At 64.2% G+C, this 20592-nt stretch overlaps 2 protein-coding genes across 3 annotated transcripts; both read left to right on the forward strand.

The window, feature by feature from the left end:
* Positions 1 to 1708: 1708 nt before the first annotated feature.
* On the forward strand, positions 1709 to 9957 carry TIMP2 (TIMP metallopeptidase inhibitor 2). Its single transcript, XM_059864544.1, has 5 exons — positions 1709 to 2021; positions 7419 to 7519; positions 7605 to 7713; positions 8046 to 8170; positions 8559 to 9957. The coding sequence occupies exons 1-5, from the start codon at positions 1895 to 1897 to the stop codon at positions 8757 to 8759; spliced, it is 663 nt and encodes a 220-aa protein (XP_059720527.1). The 5' UTR covers positions 1709 to 1894; the 3' UTR covers positions 8760 to 9957.
* Positions 9958 to 10684: 727 nt separating this feature from the next.
* Positions 10685 to 20587, forward strand: USP36 (ubiquitin specific peptidase 36). 2 transcript variants are annotated; one of them, XM_059864537.1, is made up of 20 exons: positions 10685 to 10744; positions 11082 to 11370; positions 11435 to 11659; positions 12357 to 12467; positions 12732 to 12834; positions 13436 to 13503; positions 13776 to 13846; positions 14198 to 14280; positions 14577 to 14697; positions 14961 to 15101; positions 15437 to 15537; positions 15743 to 15881; positions 16098 to 16763; positions 17335 to 17438; positions 17872 to 18516; positions 18754 to 18896; positions 19229 to 19393; positions 19664 to 19779; positions 19859 to 19991; positions 20072 to 20587. In XM_059864537.1, exons 1-20 carry the CDS (start codon positions 10742 to 10744, stop codon positions 20074 to 20076), a joined length of 3432 nt encoding a protein of 1143 aa, XP_059720520.1. In that variant the 5' UTR covers positions 10685 to 10741; the 3' UTR covers positions 20077 to 20587. The 2 variants fall into 2 exon arrangements, with proteins under 2 accessions (XP_059720520.1, XP_059720521.1); XM_059864538.1 differs by having other exon boundaries at positions 18013 to 18516.
* Positions 20588 to 20592: the final 5 nt, after the last annotated feature.

Genomic DNA, 20592 nt, shown 5'->3' on the forward strand with positions numbered 1-20592 from the left:
TGCATTTGCAGCTCACACTGGGTGCCAGCTGGCCAGAGTCCATGCTGGCCATTCCATCACTGGCACTTGGCAATCTCTCCTGGCCTCACTCACCCTCCTGGCCTCACTCACCCTCCCAGCCCAGCACTGGCAGCTCCACAGCACCTGTTGTGGCCCCAGGGCTGTGCCAGTGGCTGTCCCTGCTACCTGGTCCCTTCTTGTCCCCTGGGCTGGAGCACCCCCGGGTCCCTGCTGTGAGCAGCAGCACCAGGGCCTCAGGCAGCTGGGCCAGCAGGAGTCCTGCTGCTGCTGGAGCCTCTGCAGACCGTGGGCCTCACAATCTCCAGGTGTCATCCAGCATCCAGCACTGTCAGTGCTGTCACCTCCCACGAGTTCCCTGCAGGCTCAGGCAGGATTTGGGCCAGGTCCAGCTGCCCAGTTCTGCTGTTTCTTCTCGTCCTGGAGGCTGAGCATCTCTGTTACCCCCCTCTTCTGCCTGTATCCATGGCAGTGCTGTGCAGGAGGCTGGCTCAGGCACATGTTTTGTGGCTGTGGTGGTGGCTGTCCTGCCAACACATGCCCGTGACACCTGGCCCAGCTGTGCTCAAAAGGTGTGGCCCTGCCTGCTCCGCTGAGACCAAGGCACTGCTGGGGACATGGAGCACTCTTAGCAGCCAGCCAGGCACAAAGTACAGGTACAGTGACAGCAGCATCCTGACACCCCCGTGGTGACACAGCGAGTGGGTTTGGACTGGGATAGTCTGTTTTTCCCATACTAGATGGTGTAGAGCAGTGTTTTGCATTTGTGCTGGGAACAGTGTTGATAACAGTGATGTTTTCATTACTGCTGAGCAGCATTTGCACAGCTTGAGGCCTTTTCTCTTCATCCCACCAGTGAGAGGCTGGGGGGGCACAAGCAGTTGGGAGGGGACACGAACAGCTGACCCAAGGGATATTCCACACTGTATGGAATCTCACTCGGTGTATAGAGCTGGGGGAAGAAAGAGGAAGGGGGGAACATTTGGACTGATGGTGTTTGTCTTCCCAAATCACCATCACGTGCTGGAGCCCATCTGCCCTGGGCATGGGGAGCACCTGCCTGCCATGGCGAGGGGTGAAAGAATTCCTGCTTTGCTTTGCTTATGTGTGGCTTTTGCTTCAGCTTCGTCTCAGCCAGCAGTTTTCTCACTTTCCCCTTCCCAGTTCTCTCACCACCCAGCTGGGAAGAATGAACCAAAAGCAGCTGGGGGCCGAGCTGCCCGCCGGGGTTAAACCCCATCTGCATCCGGGATAGAGACAAGGTGGGTTTTTGGAGCTGTGCCCCAGGGCAGGAGCTGCTGCCATGGGGAGAGGCCTGGGGCAGGGGCACCGGACCCCCAGTGGGAGCAGGAGGCAGGCAGGGGAGCTCGGGTGTGGGACAGGCTGGGATGGAGGGTGCCGAAGGTGGGGAGGGATTCTCAGGCACAGCCAGAACTGCCGCCTGTCCGGCCGTCCGCCGCTCAGCTCGGCGGGGTCGGAGGCAGCTACGGCGCGGGGCTTTGGGCTCCGTGGGCGGGGGTCCGGGAGCGATGGGGCCGGGGGGCGGGCGGGATGCGCCGGGGCGGGGGCGGCCGGTGCCCGCGGCGGGGGCCGTGCCGGGGCGGGGGCAGCGGTCGCGGCGGAGCCGCATCCCGCGGAGGGCGGGCGCAGCCCGGCTGGCCCCGCGCCACGCGGAGGAGGAGCAGCAGATCCCCGGAGCACGTTAAAGAGCGAGGCCGAGCGCGGCGGAGAGGAAGCGAACGGCTCCGCGAAGGCAACGGAGCGGCGGCCGCAGAGCGCCCGCCCCGGCCGGACCCAAGTTCCCGGCGGCGGCTCGGCCGGGCCCGGCGGAGGGTGCGGGATCGGGGCCGGGTGGCCGCGCCCGCAGCCCCGCACCATGCCCGCCGCGCTGCCCAGCCTGCTGGCCTGGCTGGCGGTGCTGCTGCTCGGCAGGGCCCGCCCGGCCGACGCCTGCAGCTGCTCGCCCATCCACCCGCAACAGGCCTTCTGCAACGCCGACGTAGGTGAGCGCCGCGGGGAACCCCGCCCCGAGCCCCCCGAGCCCCCGCCCGGCCCCGCCCGCGACAACTTCGCGGCGGGGGAAGCACCGGAAAGTTGGCGCGGGGCGGGCGGGGAGCGGGCAGAGCCCCCCAGAGCCCCGGCACCTGCCCGCAGCGCCCGCCCGGCCCGGGGGTGTGTCGGCGGGCGCGGATGCGCGGCCGGGCGCGGTCCGTCCGTGCGGGCTGTGCCCGTTCCGCCCCGCGTCTCCTCCTGCCGTCCCGGGGGGGTCCCGCGCCCGGCCGCGCTCCCGGGGCCGCCTCCGCCGCGGCGAGGGGCGACCGGAGCGCGGCTACGCCGGGGCCGGGTCCCCACCGGCCGCCCCCCGTGAATGACACGGGTGGGCCCGGCCTCCCCCGGCTCTGGTGACACCGCGAGGTACGTGGCAGCGCGGGGCTGGGGCCCGGCGGCGACCGGGACCCTCCGAGTGCGGCCACGGCACCGGCCCGGAGCCCGGAGGAGCCCCTGTCCCCGGCAGCTGCCGCCACGGCTCGGTCACCCCTGTCTGCGCCTTACTTCCAGGCATTTCCTTTCCCCCGTCCCACTTTGTTCGGCTTGGATGCTGCTGAAAGGGAGGGCTTGGCAGCGCCGGGATCTGGATTCCTCTTTCTATGAATAATGCCCTTATTAAATTTTAACATATGAACCCAACAGGCCGGCCCCAGTTCCCGGCGCTTTCCTTTGCGGGCCCGTTCCCAGGCTCAGCTGGAGAGGTAACATTCCCAAACACTGAGGCAGCCCCAACCTCTGGATAGCCCTGCCCTGTCCCCTGCTCCACATCCAGGATGTTCCTCACGGGCGTCTCTTCCAGACCCCTCTCCCAGCGTCTTTACTCTGTGAGGGCAACTCCCACAGCACTTGGCTGCTGCCTCGGGTGCCCAGCCTCACCACGAGGCGTGTTGGGGACAGGGAGGTTTTGAGACAAAATGGAGCACTGGGTTTTTGTAGCTGCTGCTGGAGCTGGTGTCCCTGGCCCACAGGATGCCCTGTGCCTGCTCGGGCAGTGCGGCTGTGGCTTCCCATCACGCTGCTGTCAGGATCAGCTTTCGGGGCACTCGTGACTCACTGCCCGTTGTGGGGTGCCGGCTCAGCCCTGACTCAGCTGCTGAGTCACTGTCTGTCTTGGAGGCCCTGGCTGTCTGCACCGTCCCTGGCAGGGCTCTGCTGAGCTGAGCTGTGCTCCCCAGCCGCCCCGCTGCCCTCAGCAGGTGCCCGTCCTGCCGAGGCAGCGCACTCCCAGCCGCGCTGCCGGCAGCGCTGGCACCTTCTGGCTCCCAGCCCAAGTCGCTTGTGCAGCTCGTGTGTATCAAATGTACTTCGTGTGGGCCTAAATGAAAACAGTGCTGGGTTTGGGGACAGAGCGGGGCACAGCCTGGGATGGTCCTGTGTGCCCTGGCCTTTTGCTGCTGCTTATCTTCCTGCGGGATGCTCTCTGGAGTTGGGATGTTCCTCAGCCAGTTCCATCCAGCAGGTGTGTGGAGCCCAGGGAGAACCTGGGCCCCCGGTGCTGCTGGGACCTTTCCCAGCTGCTGTGGCTGAGGGAGCTGTGTCCAGGCTGGGCCCTTGACAAAAATGTGGTGGTGTGGGGATGGCTGATGTCCTGCAGTGCTGGGTGGGTGCACCCGAGGTGATGGGACCTCGAGGCTCATGCTCAACCCTCAGTATGGGGTATCAGGCTGAGCACAGTGTGGGGTCCTGGCCCTGGAGCCTGGGATCTGCTCTCCATGGCGTGGGCAGTGCCTGCCACATCCCCATGACCCCTCTGGCCTTGCACCTGCCCCTGCACTCGCTCTGCTGTGCAGGGACTGGGGCAGCCACAGCCCGGAGCTGCACTTCCAGGCGGTGCAAGGGGAGGCAGATGCAGCTCTGCATTGGGTGGGGGGAGTCTGAGGGGCTGGGTTTGTGTCACTGGGCCTGGTGGCTTAGAACCTGCCAGCCTGTGCTTGCCTGTCCTGGCTCATGAGATGAGGAGGGCTTTTCTGCAGGGCCCTAGGGCTTGGGGCTGCCCCATCCACCATCCCTCACTGGGGCTGTGCCCTGCTGGGCTGCTCTGCTGCAGGAGATGCTCAGCTGCCCAGTGGTGCCACAGCAGGACACCCAGCTCCTGCTGCATCTCCTCTGGAGCAGCGTGGGGGTGATGCTGAGCCCTTCCAGGCAAAGCCGTGCCTTTTCCCCTGCAGGCGGTGGCTGGGGCAGGGGAGAGCAGGGCTCGGTGCCGCTGGGCCGGGCAGCGGGATTGCACCGATCCCAGCCGTCCCAGTGCTCGGTTCCTCGGGACGGGCGCGGTGATGAGTGTGGGGGCTGTCAGCAGCCAGCAGGGACCGGGCAGAGGAGGGGATTTGCGGGGGCGTGGTGGAAGCTGTCCCCGCGGGGGTGCAGCCGCCCGCAAACCCCGCCGAGCCTGCCGGTGCCCGGTGCCAGTGCCCGGTGCCCGGTGCCGGTGCCGCCCTGCCGAGCGCGGCAGCCGAGCCCTGCCGTGCGGCTGGCGCAGAGGGGCCGTGGGCTGACGCGGGGGCTGCCGCTGATTGGGCTCCATCCCGCTCCCGTCAGCGGCCGGAATGACGCACGCGGCCACGGCAGCGCTCAGCCCGTGGCTCCCGCGCAGGCCGGCGGGCGAGCGGGACCGGCGTTCTGCCGCCCGCGGCACCGCTGGGCACCCGGGAGCCTGCATGGCCTCCGCTTCCCCCCGCTGCCCTGCTCAGCCCGGCGTGCCTGCAGCCTCACCCCGCTGTGCCGGGGCGGGCACTGGGATGCCAGCAAGCCCCTGGGCGGTGGCTGTTGCCCTTGCGCCGGCAGGGCTGGGGGCAGGAATCCTCCCAGGGTGGTTAGCTATCTCCCCAGCTCCGCCGGCCTCCAGCAGGGCTGGAGTGACCACGGGGCTGCCCTAGCCATGGGGTCAGGTGCCTGGGCCGGCAGTGCCAGGCAGGCAGCGGGCAGTGCTGGCACTGGCAGCCAGCCCCTCTGCTGCCAGCAGCCCTGGAGAAGGGAGCTTTGTTCTCCCGGCATCCAGCCCAGCAGTGGCCCCTGCTGTCTGTGGGCGCTTCCCGGGCAGCTGCGGGTGCGTGTGGGCAGGGTGGCTCGGTGGGGTTTGGGGTGGCAGAGCAGAGGAAGGGGCAGCCATTCTGCAAGTCTTGGGCCAGAAGGGGGGTCCCATGGCCAAGGGTCCTTGGGCTGCCCTTCTTCCCATGGGGCACAGGCGAGCACAGTGGTGCCGTGAGGTGAGGTAGCCCCACATGGGGCCAGGGAGCACAAAACCCATCACTGGCAAGCCCAGAGAGACAAACCTGGTGGTTTTGTGGCACTGGATGACTCTATGTGTCCCCAAGTGATGCTGGCGGCAGAGGGCAGCAAGGGGACCTGCTTACCTTGCAGGGTCTCTGTCCCTAGAGGGTCCAGAGTCCTCACTGTGGGGAGACCACAGTGGCAGCCCTGGGGACCCACCCAGGAGATGTCACCAGTGGGGGTCCCACTCTGCCAGGGGACCCTCTGCTCCCACGGAGCACCTTCTTGCTTGGCCTGCCTGGGGAAGGAGTGTTTCCAGCATTTCCCTGGTCCAAGTTGGTAAGCCAGTGCCAACTGTGTGCTGTGCCTGCCACGCACCCCAGGAGCCAGAGAGCCTTGGCTCATTTTACAGAGGGTCTGGGCTCCAGCTGTGGCTAGTGGTTGCCCACGTTGGCAGCAGGAGTGGTGGGTGACAAGGCCAGTGGGGGCACTGGAGTTTGCAGAGGTCTGACTACTGGTTCTTGGGCACCTGGGGGTTTCCTCCATCCCTTGCCCAGACTCCCCATCCCAGGCTCTCCTCAGGGCTCCCTCCGCTGCCCTGGCTCCTGGCGGGCGTGGAGCAGCTTGGCTGCACCGCGGGGTCTTGGCGGGGAAAGCACAGCACAGTCGTCCCCTCCACAAAGCCGCACTGTTCAGAACAAATCCACCCAGAATCGGGCTGCATTTTTGTCAAGTGATTCATCAGCACGTGAATGGAAAAGGCTGGAGCCCACTGAAGCAGCAGCCATTCCCCGCACGGGAGCCGGCACTGGCTGCACCCGAGTTACACGGGCGGCGTGCAGGGCTGGGCTCACGGGAGATGCAGTGGCCGGGGCGAGGGGTGGCTGTGTCTGCAGTGATGCCAGCTCACTGCTGATACAGGAGTGGGCGCTGTCCCCAGGCATGGCTGAGGTGCTGACATTCCCAAGGGATGGGAGCAGTCAGGAAAGCCCCTAGTGCAGCCATTGCTTCCCCCAGCCCCGCACAGAACGAGTGCTGTCGGTGACTGGGGATGGCCGTTTTGGGAAACCTCTCCTCTGGTCCCTGCTCATGTGGGTGCCACGGTCACCTTTCCAGTGTAAACTCTGTTGGCACTTGCTGGTGCCCACGTGGGGCCATGCCTTCCTGACCTTCAGCATAAATAGCCTGCCTGCGTGCCCCCTCAGCCCGTGGTATTTATAGAGTGTGGTCAGATTCCCTCTCCTGGCCATGCCAGGTGGGAAAGCTCCTCTGTGCCAGGCAGTGGGTGACCTCTGCATGTCCCTGGCTGCTCCCAGCCCAGCACCCTTCAGTGGGGACATGAACTAGGATGAACTCCGTGAGCGTGCCCAGCTCCCTGTTCCCTGCCCCACAGTGCTCGGGGGACTGGCAGGACAGGGGGAGCCCTGCAGGGTGGGGAGCTGCCCTTCCCTTGGATGGGGGTACCCCTGGGAGAGCACAGAGCCCTGCCAGCCCCTGCCCTGCAGCCAGGCCCCCTCCATCCTCTGAGTGCTGAGCCAGAGCCCTAGGTTTGGCACAGCCACTGTTCCTTCACCATCAGCATCGCTAGTGCTGCCTGGGAGCTTCAGTCCCTGCCCTGGTGGAGGAAGCTGGGCACAACTGGGGGCTGCAGGTCCCAGTGCAGGGACCCAGGCACCGTGCCCAGCATGAGCCAGCCCGATGTCCCAGCCGGTGAGTAAGGTTGAGCTGGCTGCCCGCCCTGCCCGCTGGCCCCTGCAGGTCACTGCCACGTGCCGAGCCCTCACATGCCAGAGCACACATCCTGGGCTGTGGCAGCAGCATGACTGCAGGGACCCTGCCACAGCAGAGCTGTCCCCTGGCTCACCGTGCCATGGCCTCACCAGCCCTGGGGCCAGGTGATCCTGTTGTGAACTTTCCTTATCACCCGCCTTGAGGCTGCTGCTGCAATGCTGCTGGTCACTGTCCTGCACGTGCCAGAGCCCCATCCCTCTGGGGACAGCGGGTGACAGCCGGCTCTGGGGGCAGCCAGGCAGGCAGTGGGGTCTGCTGCGGGCAGTAGTCCCCTGTGAAGGTGGGAGACCCTGTGAGATGCAGGGGCTGAGTGGGACTGGTCACCCCCTTACCTCACCTCTCCCTTCCAGTGATCCGGGCCAAGGCCGTCTCTGCAAAGGAGGTGGATTCGGGGAACGACATATATGGGAATCCAATCAAACGCATCCAGTATGAAATCAAGCAGATCAAGGTAACGGGGCACATCATCAGGTCAGGAGGCTGGGGCTGTGGGGTGGTCCCTTCACCAGCCACTCACGCCCCCCTCTGCTCCCCAGATGTTCAAGGGCCCCGACCAGGACATAGAGTTCATCTACACGGCTCCATCCACTGCCGTGTGCGGCCGGCTGCTGGACACCGGCGGGAAGAAGGAGTATCTCATCGCAGGTGAGCCCTGCGGGAGGGCTCTGGGGGGCATTGGGACACTGCTAGCCAGGATGCCCCATGTGCCCTGCAAGATGCCTGATGTGTGACTGCTCCCTAGGCACGTTCTCCCGTTGCCCCTCCTGCTCCTGCCACCAGCCCTCGGGGAACCTCCTGGCTGTGTCCTGGCTGTGCTCGGCAGCCCTGAGCCATGGTGGGGGCAGCTGGGGACAAGCCTCTGCTTGATAGAGTCACCAGGGAGAGGGCACAGTGAGGTGCCCCCGGCACCACGAGTCAGCGTGGGATCTCGAGGACCTGGGCAACCCCCTTGAATGGTCTGTGTGGCCTCTCCCCAGGCAAGTCAGAGGGCAATGGCAAGATGCACATCACGCTCTGTGACTTGGTGTCCACCTGGGACTCGCTGACCCCAACCCAGAAGAAGAGCCTAAACCAGCGGTACCAGATGGGCTGCGAGTGCAAGGTGAGCAACCAGGCTGCCTCCCACATGCCCCACGCCCCACACCAGGGAGGGTCTGCAGCCCCCAGCCAGGGGTGGGCTCCACAGTGAGATGTTCTTCCCTGTCCTTTGTGGGTGACGTTGTGCAGGGTCACAGAGCACGTGGCTGGGCAGACAGGAAAGGCAGCCCTGCCTCTGTCTTCCTCTGGCTGGGAACCAAGGCCAGCCCTGGGACTGGCAACCAGGGGTTCCCCAGTTCCCTGCATTGGGGTTGCATCCCCACCGTGCCCCACAGGGCAGGGTCAGCCTGGCATCCCTGTCCAGAGCTGGGGGGTGGACGAAGCACAGCATGCTGCTTCCCCCGGCCCAGTGCCCCCTCGGGCTGGTGGGTGACAGTCTCTGTTACGCACAGATCTCGCGCTGCCTCTCCATCCCCTGCTTTGTCTCCTCCTCGGATGAGTGTCTGTGGACAGACTGGGCGATGGAGAAGAACAACGTGGATGGGCGGCAGGCGAAGCACTACGCCTGCATCAAGAGGAGCGACGGCTCATGCGCCTGGTACCGCGGCATGGCCCCCCCCAAGCAAGAGTTTCTCGACATCGAGGACCCCTAAGCCAAACGAGCGCATTCCAGTAGCCAGTAGAAAAAACCTGCGAGATGTTAGACTGGTCCACGCTGATCTCAAATCCTGGAGACAGCATGAAAATCCACTTGGCTGCAGGGGGCCCCGGTGGCTGCCACCCGTGTGTGGGGGCCAGGGCCAGGGACCCGCTCTGTTGCGGGCTCCTGGCAGCCCGCAGCTGCACTGGGCATCCTTCGCTTGTGGCAGGGCTGAGCAGGGTGTGGGGACCTCCCTGCCAGGGTCACAATCCCCCAGCCATGCTCGGCTCTGGCAGCTGTGAAGGAATCAAGCCCTTGTGAGTGGTGGGAGCTGCCCTGGCTGCGTAGCAGGTCTACCAGTGCCCCGCGGCGGGAGCCTCCCCCACAGCTCCAGACACACAGCCCTCCCCACCACAGCACCTGGCAACCCTGCTGTACCCCTCCCCCCAGCACCTACCTCTCCCTTCGGGGTGCCAGAAGGGTCCCCCTGTGGGCAGGGGCTCTGGGGGGCTTTACCATGGGGCACAGCCCCCAGCAAGGGGCTCCACGCCCTTCACAGGGCTAGACGACTCCTGCACAGGTGCCTTGTCCCAGAAAGCTGGAGGGGCATGTTAGCATATCTGGGGTGACCCCTGACATGCATCCCTGCACTGTTGCCTCTCTCTCCACATGGTCCTTTCTCCAGGGATCTCTGTTCCCCTGCAGCCTCCTACAGATCCTTCTGCAGATGCCACCATCAGACAGGCTCGACCTGGAGCCCTTGGCAGGGCACCAGGGGCCGGAGCTCTGGCTGCATGGGCACAGGGTCTCCATCATCGTCTCGTGCAGATCGGGGCCATGTCATGGCCCTCAGCACCACTGCAGCCGGGCAAGCTCCTTTCTCTATGGTGTGGGAGTGGAGCCTGGAACTGGCAGCAGGGCACTGCAGGAAAACCTGTCCCCTCTGGTGACCACCTCACACCCCTCGGCCCTGAGTTCTCTGAGCCATCCCCATGCCACAGCGATGCTGGCATGTGCCGCGGAGCTGCTGTGGCACTGGCACGTGCACCCATGGCTTTGGGAGCGTGCCGGGAATGCTCCCTGCAGCCCGGTGCCCGTGGGGTTTTCATGCTGTGCGTCCCTGTAAGGTTTGAGATGTCGTACTGGACCAGTCTGGGCAATTTCAACATATTAAAGAGAAAAATTAAAAAGAAAGAAAAAGAAAAAAAAAACCCCAACCTTTACTCAGTCCCGACCGCGCATCCCGGGCGCTCTGTATGGCTATACTTGTTGTGCTCCTGTCGCTGCTGCTCCTCTGTCTTTGACTTCAATATCGCCACTTGTTTTGCCGCCGGCTCTGTCGTCCCTGTGCCGTGATTTCCGTCTCCTCGTCCGGCGCTGGAGCCGCCCCGGTACCGGCACAGGGTCCGTGCCGGGAGCTCCAGAGCAAGGGGGAAGAGGGCGGGGACGCTGCTCCGGCTCGGCCCTGCGGCGGCTCGGCCGGAATCCCCTCAGACCCCTCCGGACCCAACCGGAGCCCCGGCCTCCGCCGCCCCTGCTCAGCAGCGGAGAGAAGCGATGGCCGCGGGGCCGCCGGAGGGAAGGGAACGGGACAGGGAGGGGAAGAGCTCTCGCGGGCCCACCTTCGGACGCGGGCGGCAGCGCCGGGGGCGGGATCCGACGGGACCGGGAGGGGGACCGGGCGGGGCCGGGGTACCGCGTGGTGGCCGGTCCGCGTGGAAACGTGCCCTGGTGGTGGGACCGTCCGGTCTGGGCGCGGCGTTGCCGGCCGCCTTCTCCTCGGCAGCCGCGTCCTGCCTCGGTGGCGCCGGGCTCGCAGCGGGCGGAGCTCGTGTCTCCGTTGGCTCTCCCGAGCAAGGGGCGGAGCGCCCGCGGCTCCGGGCTGCGCCGGGCGAGGCGCCGCGGCCGCGCGCAGGCGAAGCGGGACCGCCCCGCGGGGCCGGCGCGGAAGGAGCTGCGGGCGGTGTGGCGACACGTGCGTGCGGCGGGACCCGGATGGTGAGCGCTGCCGGGGCCGGGCGGGACGGGCCCGGGGACGCCGGGGCCTGCGCCCCCGTCCCGCCGCGCTCCTCGGCCCTGCCGGCGGGGTCGCCCGTGGGGAGCGGAGCGCCGGGGCCGGCCGGGCCGCATATGGCGGCGGCCGGGCCGAGACCGCCCGGCGGCGGCGCTCGGGGTCGCGGGTGGCGGCGGGGGCTTTGCGGTGCCCGCGGCGGCCGAGGGACCAGCCCAGGGGGCCGTGGCGGCGGCCGGCTGCTCTGAGAGCCGGAGCGCCGCGGGAGCGGTCTTGCCTGGCCGGTGCCCCCCGCTCAGCCGCCCCTTTCCGCCCTCTCTGCAGCCGCGGCCGCCGGGCCCGCCGAGCCGGCCGCCCACGGCGATGATCGCGGAGAAGCTGCGGGAGGCGCTGGAGCCGGGGCGGCGGGAGGCGGCGGCGGAGCTGGGCCGGCCGCTGGCCGCCGCCGCCCGCTCCGTGCTGCAGCAGCGCATCGAGTTCGTGCCCGCCCGCCGCGGCCTGGCCGGGCAGCTGGGGCACCTGCGGGACAAGTACGAGCACATCGGGGCCGAGGCCATCGGCCGCCCCCTCGGCGTCACCGGCAGCCTTCCCGAGCGGCCGCAGAACCCCCCGGGTAAGTGGAGAGGGTGAAGGGACCCCCCGTGCTCCTGTCCCGGCTGACTGTCTGCTCCCCGCAGGACACAGCCATGCCCCGCCGAGGGCCGCGGGGGACGGGATCCCCCCGCCGCAGAAGGTGCTCTTCCCAGCCCAGAGCCTCTCCATGAAGTGGGAGCGGGTCCACCGGGTGGGCGCCGGGCTGAGTAACCTGGGGAACACCTGCTTCCTGAACTCGGCGCTGCAGTGCCTGACCTACACGCCGCCACTCACCAACTACCTGCTCTCTCGGGAGCACGGACGCACCTGTGAGTGGGGACCCCGATTCAGGGGGCCGGGAGGGACGAGCAGCGTCTGCCTGTGCTGTTCACGGTGCTATGCTCAGCACCTCCGTGCCTGGCTCTGTGAGGGAGTGCAGATATCAGGATGCGCCTTCCCTGCCCTGCTCCTTTCTGCCTGTTTCTCTGTCAAGAGGCTGTTCCTGGGTCCTACTCACTTTTCCTGGCCATAGCAGTGTTCCCAAGCTTGGCAACTTTGTCTCTGCTGGGTGTACCTAGGACTAAGATGGGCTCAGTGGGGCCTGCTGGCTTCTTGGGGGCTCAGCTGGCGGGTCCTGAACAGCCCCTGACTGTGGGGAGTGCAAAAGAGCAGCGTGGCAGGCACTGCTGTGAGCTGTCACCACAGTTAACACACAGGCCTTGCAGCCCCATCCATAGGATTGCCTGTGGGATCTGCCCCTCAGGGCTGAGCTATGGGCTGGCCCAGTGCATACCTGGGACCTGTTTTCTGTCAGTGTCAGTGTGAACGCTGTCTCATCTGGGGAGCTGCCCTGGCTGTTCCTGTGATGGGCTGTGCCAGCTGGGATGGCACGGGCTGGTCCCCTTGTGGCATCGAGCTCATAGGGAAAGCTGAGCGTGGCTGAGCTGTATGGGACCAGAGATCCCCTGTCCTGCCTCCATCTCTCCTGGGTTTGTCCCCAACGTCGTGTCATCTCTCCTCCTCCAGGTGCCCACGGAAGCTTCTGCATGATGTGCACTATGCAGAACCACACGATTCAGGCTTTTGCCAACAGCGGCAATGCAATAAAGCCACTCTCCATCATCCGAGACCTCAAGAGTAAGTAGGGCTGCCCCAGCCATGACTAATGTGGGAGCAGAACTGTTGGGATTGGGGCATGTTTTGGCAAACAGCTCCACTGAGATGGCTCATGGAGCCTTGGAGTGCCTGGAGCCTTCTCGGGCTGCCAGGGCCTTCCTCTGTGACATGAGTCCGGTGTCTGGTTTGGGTTGAGGGGACTCAGACCCCGGAGTCCTTGCCCCAGGAAAGGCAGGGAGGGATGGCATCTGTTGCAGCACGTGCTGAGTCCTCTGTCTCTTGCAGAGATTTCCCCTAACTTGCGCTTCGGCAGGCAGGAGGATGCACACGAGTTCCTGCGTTACACCATCGATGCCATGCAGAAGGCCTGCCTGAATGGCTACACCAAGTATGTGGGGCCTGATGGCCCATCACTGCTCTTTGCTGTTCCCTTGCTGGTCCCCTGCACTCACGGGAGTGGACTGTGGAGTGAACATGTGCCCCAGGTCAGCCTTATTGTGGGGAGGTTCTGACTCCAGGGGCCTCGGGTGTGGGGTCCAGCTCTCTGCCCCTCAGGGACAGGGCTCTGGGCTGTTGTTCACCTTCTGCTGACTCCTCCATCTCAGCATAGCTGCAGTCCTTCCTCCAAGTCCCGAGGCTGCTCCAGGCTGGGATCACATCCCACTTCCTGAGGGATACAGGCCTACTTGCTAGCTCAGCCCCAATTCTGTGGCTGGGCAGCTTCCCCCAGACCCTTTGTCCTGGGGAGCTTTGCCTCTGCTCTGAGCTCCAGCCAGGAGCTTCTGCTTCCTCGAGAGGAGGGGGTTTGTTGGGGCCTGGTGTCACCCCTCAGCTGGGACACAGGAGAGTAGTCTGGCAGGGGCTGTGACTTCCCACTGCCCCTGGGGCTCCACAGCCCAGCCACTGGCCGGAACACAGAGGGGGCTGTCCTGAGGGTCCAACAGGGCTGGCTGCTGCAGTGTGAGATCTGTTCTGCTGCCTCTCTGTAGGTTGGATCGCCAGACCCAGGCCACAACTCTGGTTCACCAGATCTTCGGTGGTTACCTGCGGTCCCGTGGTGAGTACCAGCAGGCTGGGCTGGGCCTGGGCAGTAAAACCCTTTGGGAAAACAGCTCACATGTTTAACTTACCCAGAGCTGCAGTCCGTCAGTCCTGCAGCACCTGTGGGGCACCTGCTTCCCCAACACAGAGTAGATGTGCCAGCCCTCCTCCCTGCAAGGCTGTCAGTCCTGGTGCTGACATGCCAAAGCCCAGGCCTGGGCTGGGGGGACACTGCAGCTGTCTGTGCCAGGCTGGGATGTGGCAGGGTGTGCCCATGCTCTTTTGCAGTGAAATGCTTGGAGTGCAAGACTGTCTCGGATACCTATGACCCTTACTTGGACGTGACCCTGGAGGTCGAGGTACTGCTGCAGGGTTGGGGATGGGGCTTTCTGCTCTTGAAGGGGATGTTCCTGCTCTGAGGCTCCCTAACCTGCAGATAGGTGCTGGCAGTATGGATGCAGCTCTTGCTGTTGGTCCTCCTTTCCTGTCTCACGGGGCAGTGCCTGTTGCCTGAGCCGTGACCCCTCCGTGCAGGCTGGCAGTGCTGTGGGGCAGAGCAGCCACCACGCCGTGCCAGGGGCAGGCTCAGGACTCTGGGGCAGCCTGCAGCCCTGTGCTGTGTGCTCTCTCCTGGGCCAGCTTCTCTGCAGGGAGCGGGGCCGTGCTGTGGGCAGGCCCCACGTGCCCTGAGCTCCACCCTGTCCTTGCAGCGAGCCGCAAACATCGTGCGGGCCTTGGAGCTGTTTGTGAAGCCAGAGCAGCTGGGTGGGGACAACGCTTACAGGTGCAGCATGTGAGTGTGGGCTGCTGGGGCATAACGGGATCCATGGCTGTGCTGTGGGAGGGCTGCCACAGTGTGGGAGGGCTTCTGTGCCTGCTGCGTGGCTAAACCATGAGGTGCAGGGCCTGTGATGAAGCCTGCTGCTCCTCAGCTGCCTTGTCTTCAAAGGCACGGCCGTGGGGAGGTATCTGGAGCAGTGCCTGGTGCCAGCAGCACCATTCCCATCGGGTTTGCCATTGCTGTGTGGCCAGGGCAGGCAGCCATGTGGATGTCGGAACAGCTTGAATAGCCTGAGCTTTCCTGGGCAGGTGCAGGAAGAAAGTGTCAGCCAGCAAACGTTTCACCATCCACCGAGCCTCCAACGTTCTCACCATTTCACTGAAACGCTTTGGCAGTTGCGGCTCTTTGGGTGGAAGGAAAATCACCAAGGTGAGAGCTCAGTGATCCACAGCCAGGGCTGTGTTCTGGCCCGAGGTCCTGCCCCCAAGCAAGGCAGGAGGTGGTCCTGGTGCAGTCCTGCTCCCAGTGGGGGAAGTTGGGCTCATCCTGGCGTCTTCCTCGCCACAGTCTCTGTCTGGGGAGAGCGTGTCCCCTCCTTCAAGAGATGGGACACGAGCTCTGCTTCAAGAGCAGAGCTGCTCTTGCTCTGGCAAGAAAGCCATGGCAGCTCCTGAGATGTCTTCTTTCCACAGGACGTGGGATACCCTGAGATCTTGGACATCCGGCCCTACATGTCCGAGCCCAAGGGTGATCCCATCACCTATGGACTCTATGCAGTGCTGGTGCACTCTGGGTACAGCTGCAATGCTGGGCACTACTTCTGCTATGTGAAGGTGAGCCCGGGGTGCTCCCTTGGGACCCTGCTGGGCTGGGCCCTGGTAGGTGCTTGTGGGTCCCTTCAGGGTGCAGAAAGGAGAGTGCTTGGCAGGGTGGGTGGTGTGGAGCACTGGACGTGGGGCACAGACTGTGCTCCCCTGGAGGAAACAGGAAGGTCTGCCCTGACGGAGCTCCCTGGCCTGTCCCTGGGCCATCTGTGGGTTTTGGGGAGAGGAGCTGTGATGATGGGTGCTGTTCCTGCTGTTCTGCAGGCCAGGAGGCTCCTTGGCCAGAGCCTGACCCCGTTCTCCTCAGACACAGCCTGACCACGCTCCATGTTCTCCTTCCACAGGCCAGCAATGGGCAGTGGTATCGAATGAATGACCATGAGGTCCACCCCAGCAACATTAAGGTGGTTCTCAACCAGCAGGCCTACGTCCTATTCTACCTGAGGTAAGAGAGCACCCTGTGCCTCCTGGTCCCCTACCCCCCCCAGGCCCCTCTGTTTGTGCTGGCCCAGGGTGGGGGGTGCCAGGGAGTGGTCTGGCCCCTTGTCATGGTTTGCTGTAGCACCTCACCTCCTCCAGCCTCCTGCTGCCCTTCCTTGTGTGTGCTGCTCACCCACATCCCCACGGCTGATGTGCTTTGCCTTCCCCAGGCTGGGCAGCCCCAGGAAGAGCTCAGCAGGGCCCATGGCCACAGCTGCCTTCAGCCCACCCAGCTGCACTCCCAGTGACTCCAAGCCAGTGAAGAAACCTGCTATTAATGGGACCCTGTGTGTGCCACCCACGGGCCCGGTGAGTCCTGAAGGTTGGTGCTCCCAGGAGCTGCTGCTCCACGGGCCCTGGGGGCTGCAGGCAGGCCAGGAGGTGGATGAGTGGGAGGGTGTTGTGCAGGAGAGATCCTGATCCTGCTGAACCCAGGGATCCTGGCTGGGCGTGGGGAGGGTGATATCATTGTATCTGTGGCTCCTTGGCTCTCCTCACTGAACTTCTCTCTTTCTCCACGTCTAGAAACGAGATAAGCTGCTGGGGAAGGGGCTGCCAGGTCCAGGTGATGTTGGAGTCCCTGTCGCCCGCAGCTCTCCTGGGATGGGGTCAAAGCTGACAAACGGAGTTGCTCTGTCAAAGCTACCCTTTCAGACTCCATCATCCAAACTGCCCCACAAAGCCATCCACGAGGCCACCCTGCTGGGCTGTGACACAGGCCAGAGGCCCAAGAAGCCACAGACACCTGGCATGTCCAGAACAGGCTTCCATGCCACCAGCACCATGTGCAGGGCCAAAGCAGGGCTGCCCCCACAGGGCTCAGACAGTGAGAAGCCACCTACCTCATCCAAGCTGCTGAAGCCCAGCCAGGAGCCCAGTGGCCGCGGGGCGATGGCCAGGACCCTGAAGAAGAATTCCTGGGGCAGCACAGTAGGGCAGCTGGCCAAGGAGACCCACAGGGCCAAGAGCAGTTCCAGCAGCTTCTGCACCTCTCAGGGAAGGGACTCTGGCACCCACCTCCCTGCTGGCCCTGGCACCAAGCCAGCTGTCCCTAAAGACTCTGACCTGGCTGCCCCCAGAAGCTCTGGGACAGCCCCTGTGAAACCCTCCCCGCTGGGCAGCACTGCCCTGGAGTGGGGCAGCACCACGGCACCACTGCTGGCCAGGAAAACAGAGCTCTCAGCCAAAAAGGTGAGTCTGAGCTTCTGCCCAGAGACTCCAGCCGACCCTTGTGCCTTCTGAACAGGTTATGTAGGGCTCCTGCTGACAGGGGTGGCTGGGGAGAGCCCCCCAGCTCCAAACCCAGGCTGTGGTGGCTGCTCCCCCCTCTGGGTCGGGCTGTGGGAGCAGGCCTTGCTGTTGTTCACATCACTGAGTGATGCAGGGGATGGCTGCTGCCCCCTTGCCTGGGACAGAGGGGTGAATGTGCCAGTCCCTGCATTAGGGGGCCTTGGCACCTCCTTGGTGTCACCTGTCCCCTGGGGCCAGTGGCAGGGAGTGGTGCCACAGCAGGAGGGTGTGGGGGTGCCTCCTCCACAGGCAGTGAGTGGGCTCAGGAGGGTGCACTGGGGTTCCAGGTCTTTAAATTTCTCTCCTTCCTTTCTTCCTTAGTTCTAACTGAGCACACTTCTGATTCTCCCACCCCCCACTTCCTGCCCCTGTCTGTGTCCTCCTCCCCTTTCTCTGGGCTCCCCTTTTTCTCTTGGCTCATGGAAACCTTGGTGTTAGACCGCCAAGTTTTTATTTATGTCAATAACTGCAGGGCATACCCTCTCAGAAGGTGAGCGTGAGTGACCACCAAGCACAACCCCGGCCCTCAGCCACCACCCATCCTGACTCCACTCCTGGGCCTCTGGACAAGTCCAGGTAAGCAGTGCCATTGCTCCCAGGCTCCCACATGGCAGGAAGGTGCTCCACGGGGTATCTGTGTGGCCTTGCAGCCAGCTTCTCTGTTCTCCAGGGCTGGCAGAGCTAGCTCCAGGTCTGAGAAGAGCTGACTTCAGCACAGAGTGGGAGGGAGCTTTGCAGGGCCTGACGCTGTACTAATGTCCCATGGGATCGGGAGGCACCAGCCTGGTCTAGATCTTGCTCTGGGTGTCTCTTGTAGCCTGCAGCACGTGCTGCAGCAGCACCCACTCTTTCCCAGTCTGTGTGGGACCTGTGAGTGCTTGCAGAGCAGCATCTGATTCCCATTTTGTGGACAAGATGGCAGCAGTTGGGTTGTGCTTCTGCACCTCAGGGGAGGGGGGAAGACTGAGGCTTCCAGGCTTTCAGATCAGCCTCTTTTCCTGTCCTTCAGCCTGTCCTCATCTGGTCTTGACCTTCCCAATCCTGAAAAGTCTGCCTTCAGCTTTGTGCTCAACTTGCCTGCTCAGCACCCGGCCTCGCTGCTGACCCGTGGTTGCACTGCCCACACTTCACACCACCTTCTTTCTGGCAGCAGGGAGACGGGGTCTGGCCAGGAGGAACCTGAGGGTTCCTTCAAAAAGAAGCGAAGGAAGAGGAAACATCGTAGCACAGACTGGAGCTCCTGTGCTGTGGCTGTGAAGGACAAGGATGAAGTCTCCAGTCCTCCCAAGAAGGAGAGAGTTGTTTCTGCAGAGGACTTCAAGAACAAAGACTCCAGGCTCCCCAAGGAGAGCATTGCCTCTCAGAAGGACTTCACTGATAAAGACTCCAGGCCCCCCAAGAAGAAAATTGTCTCTCCAGGGGACTTAGTGTCTGTCATGGGGAAGGAGGTGGCACACAAGGGTCTCAGCCATGGTCTGGTCTGTCAGGACATGAAGAGTGGGCCCAAGCAACATGTGCCAGAGCCCAGCATGGGCCTGGGCATGGAGCCAGCTTCACCCCTCAAGAGGAAGAAGAAGAAAAAGAAAAATAGGAGCAAAGACAGGCCTTTGAAGAAGACAGAAGAGTGCAGCTCTGGGATGCTGTCTTCAGACAGGTGAGGGACCAGGGGCATGTGCGAGCCTGAGGTCAGGCTTCCTGAGTCAGGAGCTTCTCATCTTTGTGCAGGTGGGATGCACCTCAGCTTGCATCCAGCTGACCACCTGATCCCTGTAGGTGGGTTCACCTCTCCTGGGTGCAGTGCAGCTGTCTCTGTGCCCTATTGCTCTGTGGGAAGCTCAGACTCTCCTGCTCTGGTCTGGCTGGTGTGAGCTGACCCTGCTGCCTTCCCCAGCTCCAGGACAGCTGAGCCAGAGCCCTGTAGGACACATCAGAGCGTGGAGGCTGGAGAGCACAAGCACCGCAAACGCAAGAGGATGGAAAGCCTCAGCAGCCCGGCTGCCAGCACTGTCCCTGCCACCACTGCCACCACCCCAGGTGTGACCCTGTGCCCTGTCTGGTGCCTGGCAGGGGCAAGCCAGCGGCTTGTCTGCCCAGGAGCCCCCTTGGAGCACTGCTGTGCCATCCCCAGTGCTTGCTGGTCCCACAGCTGCCTGGCACTGCCTGTGTCCTGTGCCCTGGAGGAGGAAGTGGGGACAGGCCCCTTGACTGACCCCCAGGACAGGCACTTGTGTGCCCAGACACCCTCAGCCATGAGGACTTTGTCTGTCCAAATGGTGTTTCCTGGGATTGGATCACTTTGGAGAGGGAGGGACATGGTAGCTGCCCTTGCTCCCCCTGGCTCATCCTCAGCCTGCCTCTTTCTGCAGTGGCAGCACATCCCAGTGACAGCCAGGCTGTGGATGAGAGACTCGCCCTGGCTGCCCTGAGCCCTGCGGCCAGCAGCTGGGCTGGCACAGCCCCTGAGGGCCAGGAGTCCAGTGTGGTGGACAAGCTGCTCCAGAATTCCTTGGACAAGGCTTATGGCAAACAAGGTAATCCTGTCTCACCTGGGTGGGCAAACAGCCGTGCAGCCCCCCTGCCCTAAACCCTGGGTGAGGGCAGAGCCCCCCAGCTCTGCAGGGCCTGAGCTCCCCGACCCCAGTGCAAGCAGGGGCTGCTGGAAGCAGGCAGGTGTACCCGGGCATGGGGCTGGCACAGGGTGGGCAGCAAGGGGCTCCAGCCTCAGGCCCGGGGCAGGGCCTGGTGCAGGTGGGTGCAGCAGGGCACAGGCTGCTCCTTCTGCTGACTTCACTGCTCTGCAGTCTTGACCTGGCAGGGTGAGATTTCGGCCGTGAGCCAGGATGCCATTCGGGACACAGCCCTGGCTCAAAGCAAGACCGTCATTGACGAGTGGGACCAGGAGTTCGACAAAGGAAAGGTGGGTGCTGGGCTGGGGCGGGCGGGAGGAGGCTGGGGCCTCTGCACTCTGACCTGAGCGCTCTCCTACCTCTGCACAGGTAAAGAAAATTAAGAAGATGAAGCAGGAGCGGAGGAGAGACTCAAATCCGTTCCAGAAGTTGCAGAACAAGCGCAACTTCTGGTTGATGTCACATCCTGCCAAGATGGCCAGCCTGGGCCACCGGCTCTCAGGTGAGTGAGCCTGCGGGCACAGCGAGCCTGGGGACTGGGGGGTGGCAGCCTGGTGGCTGACACTGCTCTTTGCCTCGCAGGTTGAGATCTGCATCCCCAACTGCTCAGGGAGCAGTCCCGGGTCAAGGACCGAGGGCAGCACTGTCCTGGGAGCTGTCGGTGGAGCACACTCAGAGGGGAGGGAATACAGCCACAGCCCTGGGGTTGTGCCTTTTCCTTCGGGGAGCTGCTTTCCAGCTGCAGAGGAGCCTGCCCACTCTGTCTTGCCTCCAGCCTGCCTCGGCCGGGCTCCTCGTCAGCTTCTCCGTGCCTCTGCCCCTCCTGCCCCAGCCCGCACCTGCGGGGGCTCCTGGCAAGTGCCTCAAGCCCGTCCCTGCTGCTCCATGCTGCTGTGCCTCCCCTTGCCCGCGTTACCGACCATCACTCCATGACGCCCCATCCCCTGCACGAGCTGCATGGAGAGCCTCCCCCGCCCCCGTGTTGGTGCGGCCCCGCGCCGGCGCGGAGGCACCGGGGGGATCCCTGCGGGGCCGGAGCGCTGCCGCTGGGGCTACGGGCATTGAAGGATGGAACCGAATAAATCCCGGTCTTTGTCACTCGG

The sequence above is a fragment of the Haemorhous mexicanus genome, chromosome 20, assembly GCF_027477595.1.
Source record: "Haemorhous mexicanus isolate bHaeMex1 chromosome 20, bHaeMex1.pri, whole genome shotgun sequence".
Classification (NCBI taxonomy): Eukaryota; Metazoa; Chordata; class Aves; order Passeriformes; family Fringillidae; genus Haemorhous; species Haemorhous mexicanus.